Source organism: Zingiber officinale, chromosome 3A, assembly GCF_018446385.1.
Source record: "Zingiber officinale cultivar Zhangliang chromosome 3A, Zo_v1.1, whole genome shotgun sequence".
NCBI lineage: Eukaryota > Viridiplantae > Streptophyta > Magnoliopsida > Zingiberales > Zingiberaceae > Zingiber > Zingiber officinale.
This window is the reverse complement of record NC_055990.1, coordinates 150228010-150247758: the sequence shown is the minus strand read 5'-3', so window position 1 is coordinate 150247758 and position 19749 is coordinate 150228010. Positions and strand designations below refer to the sequence as shown.

Sequence of the window (19749 nt, the reverse complement as noted above, 5' to 3'; positions counted from 1 at the left end):
AATCTCTTCCAGGTTGAATTAATGGAGCAGCCAAATTGTGAAGAGTCTGATGTCATAATATAAACTAGCTAAGCAGACTCCAAGAATGAAATCTTTGATTATGAGATTTATTTTAGCTCTCATCTGGCTAACAGATATGATCCTGTCCAAAGAAGGCTAGTTGGGATGGGGCTTCTTGGTTGATCACATATAGAATCTATTCCACTTTGTAACACAAGAAACGTCAGTATCGAATTTGGGAAGGAGTTATCAGTGTTGGTCCTCCGACTCTCAAGTTAGTCACAGGAACAGTAGAAGAAAGAGGAGCAACAGTGAAAGCCCAAGCGTGAATACTGAATAACACGTATCTTTGCCGGTGCATGGATCTCCCCTTTATATAGTGCCCCAGTGGGCGACGTACATGTTCCTCAAGGCATGGACACACTTTCTCAACCGTCATATGAAAAGACATGTCAGAAAAGTGTCTCTGACATCATACCTCAACAAGACATGCAAATTCCTGATGAGACAATAGAAGCTTTCGTTGTACGATCCGCTTGTTGACCATGCCTTATTGTCAACGGCATTACCTCCTAGGTTATTAAAGGCGCGCCTGAGGCGCGCCCTAGGCGCTAGGCGCACAAGGCGCTGGGGAAAACGCCTTGCGTGACGCGAGGCGGGCACTGTTCGCCAGGCGCGCGCCTAGGCGCGCCTCGTGTGCCTTTGCACCTCAACGAAACGCGATCGAGGCACGATTGAGGCGTTGCGATTGGAAAGAAATCTGGATTTTAAACCCAAAAAAACATTCCAAATCTTGTTTGGAATTAGGGCACGGGAAACAAGAACAGAAAAGAACGCAGGAAGGGAAGGGAAGGGAGGAAGAGAACGTAGGAAGAACCTGAATCCATTTCTATCCGTCGCTGCGATCCCTGAGTTGCATCGTCGCCCAAGTATGTTTTTTTTTCTTTTTTCTGTTTTTTCTATTCTTCCCTTCTTCTTCTTCTTATCGTCTTTTGCATCTGTTATCATCTTGTTCTTCTCTTCTTCTCTTCGCTTCTTCTGTTATTCCTTTTCTTCTTCTTTTCAATTTTCTTTTTCTTCTTCTTTTCTCTGTATCTTCTTTTCTTCTTCTCCGTTTTCAGTTTTTTTTTATTCTTCTATTCGGTATCTTCTTTTCTTCTGCAGTTCTGCTTGTTTTTTTTTGCTTTTAGTTGCTGGTTCGTGTTCGCTAAGCTGCTGTGTGGTTTTGTTTTGATTTGGTTTCTTGTTTTTTAATTTTTGCAGGTTGTGTTTTTGCTTCCCAGTTCCTACTGCTGTCCGGTTTTTTAATTTTGTTGCTGTGCTGCTGTTCGTATTGGTGCTGCTGTCTGCTGTCCGATATTTCATTTTTTTACTTTTTTTTCTTGTTGGTTAGTGTTCGTTGAGTTGCTGTGTTGCTGTCCGGTTTTGTTTTGTTTTGGTTTCCTATTTTCTAATTTTTGCAGGTTGTGTTTTTGCTTCCTAGTTCCTACTGCTGTCCGGTTTTTTAATTTTGTTACTGTGCTGCTGTTCATATTGGTGTTGCTGTCTGCTGTCCGATATTTCATTTTTTAACTGTTTTTTCATTTTTGTTTGTCTTGTTTTGCTTTTTGTTTTTTACTATTTTGCTATTGCTGGTACTGTACATTGCTTTTCTATTGCTGGTACCATATTAATTTTATTTTATTTTTAATTTTTCAGACTAGTTTCTTGTTCAATTATCATTGAAGGTAGTAGTGATACTCCAACATATATATCAAAAGATCCGGGATGGAATTATTTTCAAAGAGTTAATCCGGATAATAAAAATGATTTAATTTAAAATGATTTACAAAAGGGGGCATTTATCGTGCAAAACAACATCTTGTTGGGGGGTTTCGAAATACTACGACTTGCAAAAAATGTCCATCTCATGTACGTGAAGAAATTAAAATTTTCATGGAGAAAAAGGCAGAGAAAAGTAATCTTTCTCAACTTACGACATTGGACTTTGAGGATGTAGACTCTCTTGGTGATGATATTGATATGGATAATATTGGAGCTAAAGGTGTGCCACCTATAAGTACAAGTACAAGTTCTAGATCAGTGAATATGCAAAAAAGGCCCAGACAAATAGGTCCAATGGATACGTATTTTGCTCTTAATGTACAAAAAATTGTTGAAAGTAGAAAGGGTAAAGAAAGACAATCTACGATAAATGAGGCATACAAGAAAGAATTGAGGGAAAAAGCTTGTATGGCCATGACTTAGTGGATGTATGATGCGACAATTCCATTTAATGTCGTTAACTATTCAAGCTTCAAAAGAATGTTGGACTTGGTTGGCCAATATGGTATAGGTCTAAAAGAACCTAGTTATCATGAGGTGCGGGTTCCTTTTCTAAAAAAGGTTGTTGATAGTGTGACAAATAATTACATTAAGTCGTGTGAACAGAATGGGCCAAGTATGGTTGTAGTTTGATGGCAGATGGGTGACAGACAAAAGACAGAGAACATTGATTATTTTTTTTAGTGAATTCTCCTAAAGGTTCAGTTTTCATCAAATCGGTTGATGTTTCTGATTATGCAAAGACTAGAGAGAAAATATTTCAGTTGCTTGATCGATTTGTGGAGCGTGTAGGAGAAGTAAATGTTGTTCAAGTTGTTACAGATAGTGCAAGTAACAATGTGCTTGCTAGTAAGAATCTATTTAATTATTTCTTATCAATATGGTTTTTCTTATATATGTTAAATTTATCTACTTTTCTAACTTCTTTTGTAGGAAAATTATTAGAAGCAAAAAGGCCATACTTGTATTGGACTCCTTGTGCTGCTCACTGCGTCGACTTGATCTTAAAAGATATAGGGAAATTGCCTGATTTTAAAGCAACATTGAAGAAGACAATGAGTGTGAATGCTTACATTTATGTTCACCCCGGCATGGTAAATATGTTGAGGCAATTCACAAGACAAAAAGAGCTTTGTCGGGCAGGTGTCACAAGATTTGCTACTGCTTTTCTTACTCTTGAAAGGATACACCTATAGAAGCAAAATTTAAGAAAAATATTCATTTCAAAGGATTGGACAGAGAGTAAATGAGAAAAAGAAGTGGCGGGGAAGAAGGTAGCTAAAATCATCATGATACTTAGATTTTGGAGCAGTATTATGCATATTTTAAAGATATATGACCCTTTAGTCCGTGTTCTGAGACTAGTTGATGGCGAAAGAAAACCTACAATGAGCTATATTTATGAGGCTATGGATAGGGCAAAAGAAACAATTATGAAGACCTTCAAGGAGAAAGAAGAGAAATACAAAGAAGTGTTTGAGATCATTAATGCGAGATGGGAATGTCAACTTCATCGGCCTCTGCATGTTGTAGGACATTATTTGAATTCAGAATTTTTTTATTCATACACAGATTCAAATATCTGTGGAGAAGTGGTGAATGGTTTGTTTGAAACTATGGAGAGATTGGTTTCAAGCGCTGCCGAGCAAGATAAAATCACTACCCAGCTCTCTATATATCGAAAGGAAGAAGGGCTATTTGGGAGGAATGTAGCAATTAGACATAGAAGAGCATTATCTCCAGCAGAATGGTGGGAATGCTATGGAGCAAATACCCCAGAATTGCAAAAGTTTGCTATTAAAGTGCTTAGTCTCACTTGTAGTGCTTCTGGTTGTGAGCGCAATTGGAGTGTATTTGAGCAGGTATGTAATAAATATAAATGTTTGATACTATTAGTATGCTACTTTTATAAGTAGCAAATATTCTTTGATATTTTATTATACTTATTGTGATTTTTGACATTTTGTAGATTCACATCAAAAAAAGAAATAGGCTAGCTCAGCTGCGCTTAAATGATTTGGTATTTGTGAAATACAATCGTGCCTTAAAGCTTCGGTATGATGCACGTGATAAGATTGACCCCATCTCTTTGATAGATATTGATGATAGTAATGAATGGTTGATGGGTAGAATGGATGGAGAAAGTGATAATGAAGAAGATAAGTTGATTTTTGAAGGTGATGACTTGACATGGGATGTCGTTGCTAGGGCTAGTGGAGCTGAAGAGCCTGAATATTATACTAGAGGAAAAAATATTACAACCATGACCTCTAGTTCAAATGCTAGGCCTAAACAAGTCGAGAAGGGAAATGCATCTTCCTCTATGAGACACTCATCTCTAAGATTTAGAGATGAAGAAGAAGAAGAAGAAGAAATTGAATTTGAAGAAGATGAAGATAACGAAGAAGAAGAATACAATGAGGATGATCTTGAGCTTGATGATTAATTTGACTTATTATGCTTGTTTTGATGGACTTTGTTAGTTTAAATTAGAAAGTTGAAACTTGAAAGTTTTGAAACTTTTATTAATTTTATCATGGTGTTGTTTTGCTTGTTATATTTGATATTGATGTGTGTAGAATATTAATAGTTATCATATTTGACATAGTATATGAGTGTGACAATAGTCTAGTAGTCATCAACCTCATGTTCAAGAGACGCGCGCCTCGGGCTCTAGGAGCCTTTTGTGCCTCGGTGCGCCTCGCGCCTCTAACAACACTGCCTCCCAAAGAGATATTAAGAGATACAGGAATGGTCCTACTATTCGGCTGAGCAGGGTAGCTGCTCGGTCACTCCACTCTGTCGACCTCTGCTGCTTTTCCTCGCAGTGAGTTGGTTCAGTAGATTGGTTCCGTTCGACTGAACAAGCGCTACGGTCACCTTAACGTTCCTCTGACTCATAATGAGTATATGATGTTCTTGTTGTAATGCTCCTGGTCGGACGAACGTTCTACTCAAATAAGTCACCTAGCGGATCAGACACTTCAGACCCAATTAAAGGCTAGAGTCAATTTTCGCTCGGCTAACTTTAGTGGGACAGTTGACCACATTGACCACTTGGACTTTGACTTTCATGTCAACTGCTGTCTCTATATTTGACCTGCGCTTGATGGACATCTTTTATCGCCACATCAAGATATATATGGAAACTTTAAAAATATTATAATGCATATTAAAATGGGCAGAAACCTTGTTATAAATTTGTTAATGTGGGGATATTATTGGGCATGTCCAAAAATACAAGCGGGGATGTGATTACCACATTGATTTGATGTAGATTCTGCTCTGCTCTGCAATAAAAAAAAAAATTAGTGTCAAGCTAGGAAAGGAGTCTCCGACATTGGCCTTCCGACGCTCAAGTCAGTCACTGACACAAAGAAAAAGATGGAACAACAGTAGCACAAGCGTAAAATGAAAATAATGCCTATCAGCGCTAGTGTACGGACCCCTCTTTATATAATGCTCTGGTGGACGATGTGTGCGCTTTTCGAGTCATGAGCACATTCTCCCATTGGTTGTGGACACGCTCTCCAATTGGTCCTGGATACGTGATCATGGACACATTCTCTAATTGGTCGTGAGCACGTCCTCCGATTTGTCTGTCGTATGATCTGCTTGTAGATCATGCCACGTGTCGGCGACGTCATCTCCCAAAAGTATATCAAAATACACGTTAGTGCTCTCGCCGATTGACCGAGAGGGATAACCGCCCGACCGAGTACTCCTCTGCTCAGCCGAGTATTCCTCTGCTCGGTTGCTATATCTTGCAACAACGAGTCTAGATAGTATGTTCTTGCCCGACTGAAATAATAATCCGGTCATTTACATGCACCCTTTGCAAGTCGGGCAATTTATGCTCAGTTGACCCTTAATATAGGGCTTCGCTTGGCTATCTTTTAGTAGTCCTATTACTTTTCTAACGTTGACCCTCTTAATTTTAACCTCTTTTTATCCGTACTTGGGGGACCTTTATCATTGTATCAATTATAACACAAATAATATTACAATCAACGGCGGCGAGAAATTCTCATCGAGCCGGATGGATTGTCCCAAAGATTAAACTAAAAACATTCAGTAGACATGAGGGATAAGGGATCCACTTCCGACTTTGACCAATCCACGGCAGCCAAAGATTTTGTTTTCAAAGCCGCAGCAAGCCTGAACGACGCCGTGGCCTCATCGTTCCCTGCCCTGCCCACCACCTCCCCAAATGCCAAATGGGACGTAGTTAAGAAGGTGAAGAACTCACGTTGTATAGAATTTGGACGCACGGCAAGCACGCACGGAGTCCTAACGCAGAGTGCAAGCACGTTGAAACGGTTGCCGGCGACCATGCCCCCGCACGATGGCTGCCCTCGCTTCCCATCCAGCTGCCAAATGGATGCTCATTACATACCCTTCTACGTTTTGGCGGTTTGGAACAGTGTCCATTATCAACGATGCCACTGCAGCAGCGCCAACACCTGCCACCACATCCATCCGTCTCCGACTCCAAACAACTGCCTCCGGCTCCACCGCCGCGTCTCCCTGCCGCTCCGTTATCCCCCTTCGCCGCCTTCCACTCCCGCCCTTTCTTCTCCTTCGACTCCTCCCCCGCTGCTTCCCTCCCCGACTCCATCCCCATGGACGACCGCCGAAACGCACCCGTCACTGCCCCAACGAGTAACGGCTTTCCCCCTCGCAACGCCCACCGGCGTTCGCAGAGCTGCGACGTCCCATTCGCCTTCCTCCCACCGCCGGCCGTTGGCATGAAGACGGAGGACCGCGACGACAGCGGAATGTTGGACGGCGATGACCTGTTCGACGCCTACATGGACTTGGAAGGCTTCGACGCCTTCAATTCCTCCGAGGACTGTCACAGCAGAGACAGCGGATGCAAGTCCAACGCCGGCGACAGCAGCGACAACGAGGCCGACAGCGATGCCAAGGGATTGCGCGCCTTGGGATCGCTGAAGCGGACCGCTGCCGCCGTTCCTGGCTCTGCTACGGCTTCCGGGCATTGCAGGAGTCTTTCAATGGATAGTTTCATGGGGAAGTTTAACTTTGAGGAACCGCCGGCGGAGCTGCCGCTTTCCCGCGGATTAATGACGACAACCACTGCTAAAGCCAACTATTTGGTCATGAAACCGACTACCTTTAGCTTGGAGTTTTGCAATGGTCAATTCACTGCTGCCGAAATGAAAAAGATCATGGAGAACGAGAAACTCATGGAGATGGCCATGGCGGATCCTAAACGAGTCAAAAGGTTAAATTCCAAATTAATGGTTTCACTCCCAATCCTTGTTTTAAGATCTTCAAATAACATGGAATGTTAAATTGATGCTTAAATGCTAGAATATTAGCTAATCGGCAATCTGCTGCGCGATCAAAGGAGCGAAAGATGAGATATATTGCAGAGTTAGAACAGAAGGTTCAGGCATTGCAAACAGAAACCACAACCATATCAACACAACTGACATTGTTGCAGGTCGTTTTCTTTATTTACTACTACTATTATTTTTTGTTCATAAGACTAATCATAATGTGAAAATTATCTTCTTTTTTTGCATTACAGAGAGGCTCAGCAGGGCTTGCAAATCAGAACAATGAGCTCAAGTTTCGACTTCAAGCAATGGAACAACAGGCAGAACTAAGAGATGGTAGATTCATATAAATTATTCAATTGCATCCTGCAAATGGAAAATTAAACGTTTTTGTTTTGTTTTGCTTTTAATCTACCTGTTCCAAGACATTTGTGGTTTCAACCAATCTTTGTTGTGCAGCTCTAAATGAGGCATTGACTGCAGAGGTTCAGCGGCTAAAACTGGCTGCCACTGGGTTGGCAGATGCTCGTGCTTAGTTCGTCCACTGCTTCCTGTGTGTTCTTTCCGGCGATGTAGATTTATTTTAACTGGGAAAAGTATTGCTGTGGGGTGGATTATTTTAGGAAAGTTAGAGAAGACTGTTTTTTAGAAAAAATGTATGTTATGATTTTTAATATTGTCTAAATTTAAGCAGTTGTTTGTAGTTGAATATTATACAGGGTAGCAAATAAAAAATGATTAAATTCATCCCGTACGTCACTTATATTTTATTATCAAATTATATGAAAAAAGATAAATCAGATCAATACATATGTCGAAAATTAATCTCTATCCATTAAGAACAATATATTACATATTGCAACTATGGCTTCATACATGATTTTACAACTAACGCAGCATTCGAAAAAAAAAAAATTCTCTCACTCCCTAACTAATTTGGTTATTAGTTATAAATTGATCTCATAATTTATATTCTTTCACGTAATCTAGAGATAAATTATAAGAGATAGGTGTAATGAACACAATGACCTTTTTTTTTTTTTGTTATAACGAATTCACAACTACTGATGCTTGATTATTTATATATTCTCTTTTGATCAATCGATCTGATTTTCGTTTGATTTTTAATACTCGGAAAAAATCAATAAAATCATTCAAAAACTATCCTCGTATAATCCAGGTCGAGGAGGAAACAGCTAATATGTAGTATAATATTAATACTCTTTATTTAATTTTATTTATTTTTTTTTAAAGAAAAGACAGTCTTGAAAGCTAATACCCAACGAGTTTGAATATTAACATGCCAAAGATTGTATAGAAGTATTTATTTGTTTGAATTGCAAATGATATTTATGATTTCTAAATTGTTATTCCATGGTAATAACTTTATTAATTTCATAATTATATTTATGTTATTAGGATGACAATACTGGGAAGTTTTTATAGTATTGTATTTCAATTTTAGAATTTAAAGCGGTTATTTGGTTAATTAAATGAGCATAATTTTAAACAATAAGGTAAATAATACCCAACTCATGGGATCCCAGCCTTCAAATGCAAACATTTGGGTAAAAAAGTTTTTGAATCCAAATCCTTGATAATAACTTCAAGGTCTTGACCAACTATGCTACTTAGTACTTAATACAGATTAATTAAAAATTATTTACAGTATACAATTTATTAAATATCAACATTATATCACTTTTAAATATTCATCCACTTTTGCAGTAGTAAAATACTCAAAAGAATAAATGGTTTTTTACCCAAATCAAAGCAGCGGTCAGATTTTTTTATTTATTAAAATAAATATTTTAATTTTAAAATTATCAAAAAGAGCACAACAAATAGTGTCATTATCTTCTTGTCCCTCCCGCTAACCTCTTAAATCCCCTTCCTTTAGACGTCGTTTTCCAATACATCCAAGCCACAATTTAAGATATTTAAATCAAAAGTTATTTGTATTGTTCGGATGCACGTCTCACTTTATCTCTCTCTTTCCTCTTCATGTTTTTATATTGACAACTTCAACATAAACTTCTTCTTGCTTTGCTATATCTCATCCTGCATTTATGCAGCGGATTGTAATAAAGTAAGTAGAGAGCTTGAGTTTGGTCGTAAGGCATTAAAAAGGCATTAAAGAGTGCTACTTCGAAGGATTACTGCTTTGAAGAAAATCAACATGGAAGGATAAATTTCAAGCAAGACTACATTTAGTAGAAGAAGAGAGATACGATTTAGTTATGTACGTATAATATTTGCTACAAATTAGTATGTAATATCAAGAAAGACTAGGATGTTATTCTTTAATCAAATCCAAGGTTTGACATCATATCTACATTCACCTCGCTCAACCCTTCCTATTATAAATTGTAATTATGTTGATATCCAAAAACCCTAGGTCCATTCGGTTAGAGAGATCAGATTACATCCAAATCAATTTTTGTGGCTTTATGATGCATCAAGGACTCCATCGGTGTCATCTATTGTTGATTCAGATCTCTCTAGAGCTAATATAATGTTATGATAAATTTCAACCAGAACGTGAGTTTGATGTGAGAATTATATAGTTGAATTATCTCCTGAATAACAAATAGGATTGTAAATTGAGTTTAAACTCTAAGTTAAAACTTGAAAGTATGTGTTGTTCATTGAATTCTAGCAAGTGCACTATTCCGTGCCAAATGACACGACATAAAAACTTTATTGACAATGGTTAGAACCTAGGTTTGACACCATATCAACCTTCACCTCACTTAACCCTTTCCATTGATCGATATTTTGGTAAAATCTGACTATTCTAGGTCCATCAGTGGATTTTGATCAAAATCCACTGATGGACCTAGATAAGTCAAATTGCACTCAAATCAATTCCTTTGCTTTCTCATGCTTCAAGGACTCTAATGGTGTCATCTATTGTTGATTTAGATCTCTCCAGAGGTGATCGAATCCTACGATACATTTCATCCAAAACATGAGCCTGATATGGAAACATATCAACTCCACCGGTGGGCATGATATAGTGCTATATCAGGTCCAACATGAGCCTCAGACCCATGTTGGTCCTGATATGGGAGTATATCAGGCCCAAGTTTGTCCTGATATGGTGTCATATCAGGCCTTTTTTAATCCTGATATAAGAACTGTATAATGAATTATTACATGAATAACATATATGCTTGTAAATTGAGTTTAAAATGTAAGTTCTGACCTAAAAAAATTGGGTTTTGTTGAGCTTATTAATTTAAACTCCACATGGAGCAGGTGATTGAAATCCAACAATTACACTCCTTTGTGCCAAATGACATGACACAACACCTTAATTGACAGTGGTTAGAACCAAGGTTTGACATCACATCTATCTTCTCCTCGCTCAACCCTTCATATTGATTTCTATTTTGCTCAAATCCAAATACCCTTGGTCCATCAGTGTATGATGAGGTGATAGAGGGAGGCCCACTTGGCACGAGGTCAACTACCAAGGTGGAGGTCAAAGTCAAGGGGGCCACGCCCAGGTGTCAAATGGCTGAACGGAGGACAATTGCAACCGCTAATCGGGATGGTCAGGGTCTGACCAACAGGAGGCATGTTTGAGCTGACCACCTGTCTAGATCGGGATGATAGTAAGACAGTTGACGTTCAGTACGGAACAACATGATGCTAAAGGAGACCGGATAGCTTGTCTGAACGGAGAAGTGCATGTTACTACACGGTCACCGCATGGAAGAACAACTGAGGTCGATAAAGCGGAGGGGTCCTGGCCAAGCGGCTACCCTGCTCGGCCAAGCAACAGGACCTAGTTAAAGATGGAACGGAACCTCGGCTGAGCGACTATCCCACTCGGCCAAGCGGCTGTCTCGCTCGGCCAAGCAACGGGACCACTGTAGTATCTCTCGACATCCTTTTGGGAGATAGTGCTGCTGACACAAGGTATGGTCGACAGACGGATCGTACGGAGGAAGTTTCTACTGTCTTGTCAGGGATATGCATGCCCCGTTAAGGTATAGTGTCAGAGATACTTTCTTGACAGGTCCTTTCATTGGATGTATTGGATAACATACCCACGCCTCAAGGAGAATGCACGTCACCCACCAGGGCTCTATATAAAGGGGGCTCCATCACCGGTGGAGGTACGCGTTATTATTGTTTGGTGCTAGTTATACTGTTGCTCCGCTCCTTCTACAGTTTCGGTGACTGACTTGAGCATCGGAGGGCCAACGCCGGGGACCCTTTCCCTGACTCGACACTGACGTTGCTTATTTTGCAGAGCAGATCGAGATCTACAGTCGAGTGGAGCGAGGTATACAGTCGGTCAGTAAAGCCGCCACATCCCCAGGTTTCCACCTTCCCGCTTTCAGACAAGATCATTTTGGCGTCACAGTCGAGTGGAGCGAGGTATACAGTCGGTCAGTAAAGCCGCCACATCCCCAGGTTTCCACCTTCCCGCTTTCAGACAAGATCATTTTGGCGTCGTCTGTGGGAACGTAGCCTGCATCTGAACTAGAAGATGGAGGACGCTGGACGATTCACAACCGCGACACTGACACAAGAGGAGCTCAACATGCTGGTACAAGCCCGAGCGGCCAATATAGTGGAGCAGTAACAACAACAAGTGCTAGCCGAATGCCAAGCATAGGAACTCGCAGCATCAACAACTAGTCGACCAGCTGAACGCGGTGACCAAGCAGACCAAATATCCGCTCCAGGGAATAACAAAAGGTCGACTAGCACTTATGGGGAAGCGCCCAACGAGCCTATTCCCTTCCACGGAGCGCTATCCAAGACCCATCGAAGGAATAGGGTCGAGCGGACAAGGAGCGAGGATCTTCATCGGACGATGCACCTATTTGGGAGCAAGGAAAGGGAAGGCGCAGAGGGATGATGATTTGCCCGAGTGGATCAATCAATAATTTTTACAAGGGATTCTGGATGATCCCCTACCTCGGCATTATACTCCTCTAGCGATCGGAGAATACAACAGATCTACCGACCCAGATGACCATCTGGCCAAATTTGACAACGCGGCTACACTTCACTAGTATACTGACGGGGTGAAGTGTCAGGTCTTCCTCACCACCCTCTTCGGATCAGCGCAACGTTGGTTCAAGAGACTGCCTATTAGTTCCATCCACAACTTCAAAGACTTCCGAGCGGTATTCCTACACCATTTCGCCAGCAGCCGTCGCCACCAAAAGATGAGTGTGAACTTGTTCTCACTGAATCAAGGGCTCAGGGAAGCATTGAGGGTCTACATTTAGCGCTTCAATCTGGTGGTTATGGACATCCCGGTGGTCTCCTCGGATATATTGGTGAACGTCTTCACTCAGGGGCTCACTGAAGGGGAGTTCTTTCGATCGCTCATTCGAAAGCCACCAAGGGACTTCAACCACTTGCAGAGGAAAGCCATGGAGTACATAAATATGAAAGAAGTTCAAGCGGCTAGAAGAAGGGAGGTGCTGAACAAGCCCGCAGCAGTGTCTGAGCGGCGTTCGTCAAGCAGCCATCAACCTCCCAAGGGGCCTTGATCGGGAAGAGGACAGCCACACAACGAACCTAGGACGCATGTCGTACAATATGTGGTGGTCGATTGCCCAAAGGTTGCAAAAGGCAAAGTGTGGATGCTGATGTTCTATTCCTTCCACCAGTCGGCGTCTCACAACATGGGACTGCTATGACCTGACATCAATAGCTAGCAGGCCAGCTTTGTGGGGATATCATCGTTGATCCCCATCTCCTGATCGGCGATACAGGCGCTGATCAGTCGGGTGAAAGGAGGAAGAAAGGACGATGGTTGAGCCACTCCCTCATCAATCTTAGAGGAGGGACAACTGGAGTCCGGCCCGAGCCTCTGCCGAGTGAAGCAAACCTTCAGCTCGAGAGGAGGAGAACAGGAGTAATGCCGCTCGGGGAGAGATAGAAATGATCATTGGTGGACCGACCGACGATGATTCCAACCGGGCTAAGAAGTCGCATGCTTGGTGACTCGAGATCCATGCCGTGGGCTGTAATAAGGAGAAGGCTAAAGGACCTGAGATCACTTTCAGCCTGAGGGACCTAGAGGGAGTGGAAATCCCTCATGATGACGCGCTGATCATCTGAACAGTAATCACTAACTACGTTATTCACCGAACCTTTGTTGACACAGGGAGCTCGATGAATATCATATTCAAGAAGGCATTCGATTAGCTGCAAATCGACCGAAACGATTTGCTACCCATGATGACTCCACTCTATGGATTCACAGGCAACAAATTGTTGACGATCGACCAAATCCACCTGACCATCTCGTTTGGGGAGGAGCTGCTAAAGAGGACAAAGACCACAAATTTCATTGTCGTGACGTGCAATCGACCTACAAGGTCAAACTAGGCCAACCATCACTCAATGAGTTTCAAGCGGTGGCATCCACCTTCTGCCAGAAGACCAAATTCCCAATGGATGATAAGGTGGGCAAAGTCAAAGGTGACCAGTTAGTCGCTCGGTGATACTATGTCAAGATGGTTAAATTTGAAGCAAGGGCAGCTCTAAAGAACCCGCGCTTAGAGGTGAACGTTATCACAGAGAAGCCTCCTACGCTAGACTATGATAAAAAGGAGGAGGTGCAAATTCACCCAAGCCGGTCGGAGGCATCTACCTTTGTCTCCACCGACCTGGAAAGCGAGAAGAAGGCAGAGCTGGTCGCTTGCCTCAGAAAAAATCAAGATGTGTTCGCCTGGTCGACACATGAGCTCCTTAGGATTTCACCGATTGTGGCTCAACACGAGCTTCACGTTGGACTGGACACTAGGCCCATGAAGCAGAAAAAGAGGGACTTCAGCGCGGAACAAAACCTGATCATCCGAGCAGAGATCAAAAAATTGTTGGAGGTCAGACACATCCAAGAAGTCCAATTTCCAAACTGGCTTGCTAATGTTGTGCTGGTGTTCAAGCCGAGCAACAAATGGAGGGTCTACATCGACTTCTGCGACTTGAATAAGGCGTGTCTGAAGGATTTCTACTCGCTGCTAAGGATCGATTAGATGGTGGACTCTATGGCAGGCTACGAGCTGATCTGCATGCTCGACGTGTATCAAGGGTACCACCAAGTGTCGGTCGCCGGAGAGGATCAGGAGAAGGTCAGTTTCATCACGGTCGATGGAACATATTGCTACAACGTGATGTCATTCGGATTGAAGAACATCGACACCACCTACCAGAGGTTGATGAATAAAGTATTTTGTCGGCAGATCGGCCGTAACATGGAGATATATGTCGATGTCATATTAATAAAATTCCTCCAAGCTGCTGATCTTTGTGCAGATATTGAAGAAATATGCCGAATCTTAAGGGCATATGAGATAAAGCTGAACCTAACAAATATCTGTTCGATGTGAAGAGTAGCTGCTTCCTCGGATACATCATCACTGAACGAGGCATTGAGGCGAATCCAAGCAAGGTGAAGGCGCTACAAGACATGCCCCCACCTTGCAGCTTGAATGAGGCCTAACGGCTATCCGGATAGATCATCGAACTATCAAGGTTCATCTCCAAGTCATCTGACCGGAGTCATCCGTTCTTCAAGGTGTTGTGCCAAGTGATGAAATTCCAATGGGACGCAGAATGTGACAAGGTGTTAGAAGAGCTTAAGGAATATCTCAACTCCTTGCTTGTTTTAGCTAAGACAAGCATTGGTGAGCCGCTCTGGATCTACCTATCGTCCACCGAGTATGTGGTTGACTCAGCATTGGTAAAGCAGAATGACCACAAACACCAACCTGTGTATTTTTTGAGTCATATATTGAAAGACGCAGAGTCCCGCTGCACCTGTCTTGAAAAATTAGCATACAAATTGGTGCTAGCCTCCCGGAGATTTCGGCCATACTTCCTAGCGCACTCGATCGTCATGATGACCAACAACGCCCTGGGAAGAGTCCTTCTAAATCCTGAGACGTCCGGATGATTGATCAAGTGGACGACCGAGCTTAATGAGTTCGACATTCAATACCAGGCTCAAACGGAGATTAAAGCCTAAGCCTTGGCTGATTTCATCATAGAGGTCTAGAGCACCGAGCCAGATACAACTTGGAAGATATACGTCGATGGCTTATCCACTTGGCAAGGCAATGGGGTCGACATTCTGTTGATTTCACCCCAGGAGGATCGGATGTAGTTGTCCGTTCGGCTGGATTATCGGGCGGCGAATAATGAAGTCGAATACGAAGCCTTGATAGTTGACCTACAGATAGCTCGACATGTTGGAGCTATAAAAATCCTCATCTACTCAGACTTCTAGTTAGCTGCTCAGCAGCTATTAGGACATTTGAAATAAGCAACTCCCGACTCAAGCTGTACGCAGAAGCCTTTGAAAAGTTGAAGGTAAATTTCCAAGAAGTCATTATACAAAAGATCCCCCAATCAGATAACTAGGCAACAGACGAATTGACTAAGTTATCTAGTTCATTACCCCCGGTCGTGATAAGCCAGCCGATCGAGCAGGTCTCACTAGTGACGCATATCGATCGGATGGAGGGAATTTCCTTTCCAAACGACTAGAGGGCGTCGTTTATCGAATTCATCCGATCAAGAAGCACACCGTCTGATTAAGAAGCAGCTCGTCTATTGAAAATGAGGGTCAGATGATTTACGTTGATCGGGGACTAGCTTTATAAGCGGGCTTTCTCGAGCTTCCAGGTAGCTTCCTTGTCAGAATGATACTGCCATTCGACTTTAATCAGCCGGATAGTCTTGTTCCATAGCTGACGCTCTCTATGGTCCAGAATTCATACCGGAACCTCCTCATAGGTAACGTCTCTTGTGCTGTCACAGAGGTCTGTCGGATGTAGCTGACTCTGAAGCGACTGCAATCGGAACCATTGACAACCATTCGGGCAGAGAGTCCACTGTTGTGGCCGCTGCGTCACTTGCCGCTGTCCGACTTCTCCCAACTCTGCTCCCCAGTGCTCGTGTTCCCTCTTCTTCACCGAACGGATCCTCGTGAAAGTCGACCGGCTTTAGCTCATGACTCTCTAGCTCGGCCACGACCACAGCGTTGATCTCTATGTCCGTGAGCTTGCACTTACCGGCCAGACGTGCTCACAACATGATTCGAGCTGCAAAAGAGGAGGAAAATTCAGTTAGATTCAAAGATTGGGGAAAGAAAGAGCATATCTAGGCTGGATGGAAGCTTCGTGCTGATCGGACTCAAGCTGAACACGTAGAGGACGCCCTCCGGCAGCAACTTATGGATGTGGTACTTCTGACCAGCCAAGCTTGAGGCTGCCTGGAGATAGTCTGATTGGCCTTTGTACTTCTCGAGCGAGGGTGGATTCATCACTTCTAATTGCCAGCTGGTCGGAAAATCTAGCCGCTCGGGAAAGTGAATGAAAAAGTAGTGGTCCTTCCAATACTTATTGGAGGACAATATTTTATCAAAGAAGATCAAGGCCACTTGGGCTTGGAACAGAAAGGTCCCCGGCTCAGACAGTTTTGGGTAATAAAAGTCATAGAAGAGCTGAGGGGTCAGAGGAATGCTGTGTAGGCTGAACAAAACTATGACCCCGCACAACAGTCGAAAGAAGTTCGACACTAATTAATTAAGAGAAATATGAAAATATTTATATACCGTGAAAAAAAGGATGAATCGTGGACCGACCATAAACTAGTCCTTAAAGAAACACAAAAAACCCAATGGAGGTGCATGCGACTGATCGTACGCGGAAGGAATGACAACTTCGTAGTCGGATGGAAACTCATAGATGGATTTCAGGCTTTCAATATTGTCCCCATCGAACCTAGACTCGGTAGAAGTATACCAACGCCCAGGGACGAGGACAGGGGGTTGCGAAGAACTGGCCATTGAAAAAGGGGTCGAGGAAGAACCACAGACATATTTAGATAGGAAAAAGCGAAGGAGCTTACAAGAAAGATCGTCGGAGAAGAAGAAGAAGCTAAGTGCCATGGTGAAAGCGTGAGGAAGAAGAAGACAACGACACATGAGGGGTTTATAAAGCCTCGCGGTCGATCGACTTAAGCCGTCTGATCCAGAGTTGTGAAAAACTAGGAGAAGATCCAGCTGTTGAATTTGTAAAGGCACCTATCATGTCGCCAGCGGATATCCGCTTATCACGTCAAACGTGAGGCGGCAGAAAGGGAGACACGTGACGTTCAATCAACGGAAGGCATTAATGAGGCTTAATTAAAATGTATGGTCGTGTGCTCGGCCATAATGATCAAAGATTTGCACAGTCTTTAAGAAATCTGGATGACATCAGGACATTCAGCCAAGGAGGTGCTAGGAAAGGAGAAAATTCGCTAAGTGTTGTCGCTCATCGTCCCGACCGAGCACAGATAATGGACTTGCACATTGCCGAACAATGGAGGCATCATCTATTGGGAGAGGCATGATCCAAGTGACAACTACGAACCTAGATTAACGAAACGAAGCCAAACGACGAATATGCTTGTGCCGATCAGAAATTGGGGAGCGTATGTGGGGTTCGATCGGTTGCATAAGACACCGAAGATGCTACTTATTTAGTCAGTCAGATTTGCAACATCCTTTGACTATCCTTGAAGGGGAGGCTTGTGATGCGGCGACAGAGGGAGGCCCACCTAGCACGGGGGCAACTGCTAAGGTGGAGCTCAAAGTCAAGGGGGTCATGCCCAGGTGTCAAATAGCTGAACGGAGGACAATTACGATCGCCGTCCGGGACGGTCAGGGCTCGACCGGCGGGGGGCATGTCCAAGCCGACCACCCGTCTAGCTTGGGATGATACGTAAGACAGTCGACGCTCAGTACGGAACAGCAGGACGCCAAAGGAGACCGGATAGCTTATCCAAATAGAGGAGTGCATGTTACTACATGGTCACCACACAGAAGAACAACTGAGGTTAACAGAGCAAAGGGGTCCTGGCCGAGCGGCTACCTCGCTCGGCCAAGCAACAGGACCTAATCAAAGACGGAACATAACCTCAGCCGAGCGGCTATCCCGCTCGGCCAAGCAAGGGGACCACTATAGTATCTCTCGACATCCTTTTGGAAGATAGTGCTACTGACACGAGACATGGTCGACAGATAGATCATACGAACGAAGCTTCTACTGTCTTGTACAGGGATATGCATGCCTTGTTAACATATGACGTTAGAGGTATTTTCCTGATAGGTCCTTTCATGGGATGTATTAGAGAAAGCACCTATGCCTTGAGGAGTATGCACGTCACCCACTAGGGCTCTATATAAAGAGGGTCCATCACCGGCGGAGGTACGCATTATTACTGTTTCGTACTAGTTCTACTATTGCTCCTCTCCTTCTACAGTTCTGGTGACTGACTTGAGCGTCGGAGGACCAACGTCGGGGACCCCTTCCCTAGATCGGTACTGACGTTACTTGTTTTACAGAGCGGATCGAGATCTACAGTCGAGCGGACCGAGGTATACAGTCGGTTAGCAAAGCCGCCACATTCCTAGTTTTCCACCTTCACGCTTTTAGATAGGATCAGTGTGTTTTGGTTAAAATTCACTAATCAATTATGAAAATTTAGTATGTACACATGCTCTAGTGTTGGTTGCTTTTTGAATTTTAACACCACTAATTCTTACATTGTAACTTTGCTAACTTAGTTTAGAATTGATTTTTCAGGGATGATCATATTGCTGAAGGAATTCTCTCTAAAATATAGAATACGCTTGATGCAAATTCTGTTGTGGAATAGAGAGCTAATATAGTAGAACAATCTAGAGCTAATACTCAGTCTACTCCTGAGTATACTGGTGTGGCTAACACAAATAGAAATACAAGCAATTTGGCCTTTGATTTAAATGAAGAAGGAAGTCACCTAGAAGATGAGGTTCAAGATCCTGGTACGACACTTGTAGAATACTTTGATTCTACTTAGAGTGAGGAGGAAGAGCATCATATTCAGATTTTAGAGGAATTACAATGAAATATAGATGTACAAGAGTTCTTAGCTGATGATATGTAGATTCAATAAGATAAATTTCCCCTAGAGCAATACAGTGACTTAGAGTAGGAGTTCACAATTACTTATGATCCATATATTTTGAATTCTCGATTGCTACAAAGGCCTATTGCATAAAAAATCATACATAGCCTGGGAGAAAGTGATGAAAAAGGTGGTTGGAGATTATGATCAAGCATATAGAGATCTTCCACTATATCTACATGAGTTGAGAGTCATGGATCCTGAAACTTATGTGGCACTACATAGGAATGGTAACAATCAGTTTCAGTGATATTTTTAGGCTTTTGGCAAATGTCGAAGAGTATTTAGGATGCATCTAAGCAAATTGATTGGAATTGATGTCACACATCTAAACGGAAACTATCCGAGTGTGTTGTTGATGGCTACAACGATCGATAGTAATGGGAATGGCCTCCCAGTTACCTTTGGAATTGCTGAAGTTGAATGTGCATCTGCATGGGAGTAGTTTTTGGATCATACAAACAAAATTCTTAGCTGTCAATATACAGTCAATGAGCATAGTATCAGATAGACATCGTGACATTATATCAGTAGTTAGGAAAGTCTACCTGATCGCCCATCATACTTTTTGTTGCTACCACATGTCTTGCATCATGGTAACGGATACTAGCAGTAGGTCATCTTTAGGCTTGTTTTGGGCAGC

The 19749-nt window shown here is 42.7% G+C and overlaps 1 protein-coding gene across 1 annotated transcript; it reads left to right on the top strand.

Annotated features, from left to right (window-relative positions):
- The first annotated feature begins 510 nt into the window (after nucleotides 1-510).
- On the top strand, nucleotides 511-7843 carry LOC122052795 (bZIP transcription factor 29-like). Its single transcript, XM_042614501.1, has 5 exons — nucleotides 511-929; nucleotides 1264-7069; nucleotides 7159-7291; nucleotides 7379-7463; nucleotides 7587-7843. The coding sequence occupies exons 2-5, from the start codon at nucleotides 6264-6266 to the stop codon at nucleotides 7661-7663; spliced, it is 1101 nt and encodes a 366-aa protein (XP_042470435.1). The 5' UTR covers nucleotides 511-929; nucleotides 1264-6263; the 3' UTR covers nucleotides 7664-7843.
- Nucleotides 7844-19749: the final 11906 nt, after the last annotated feature.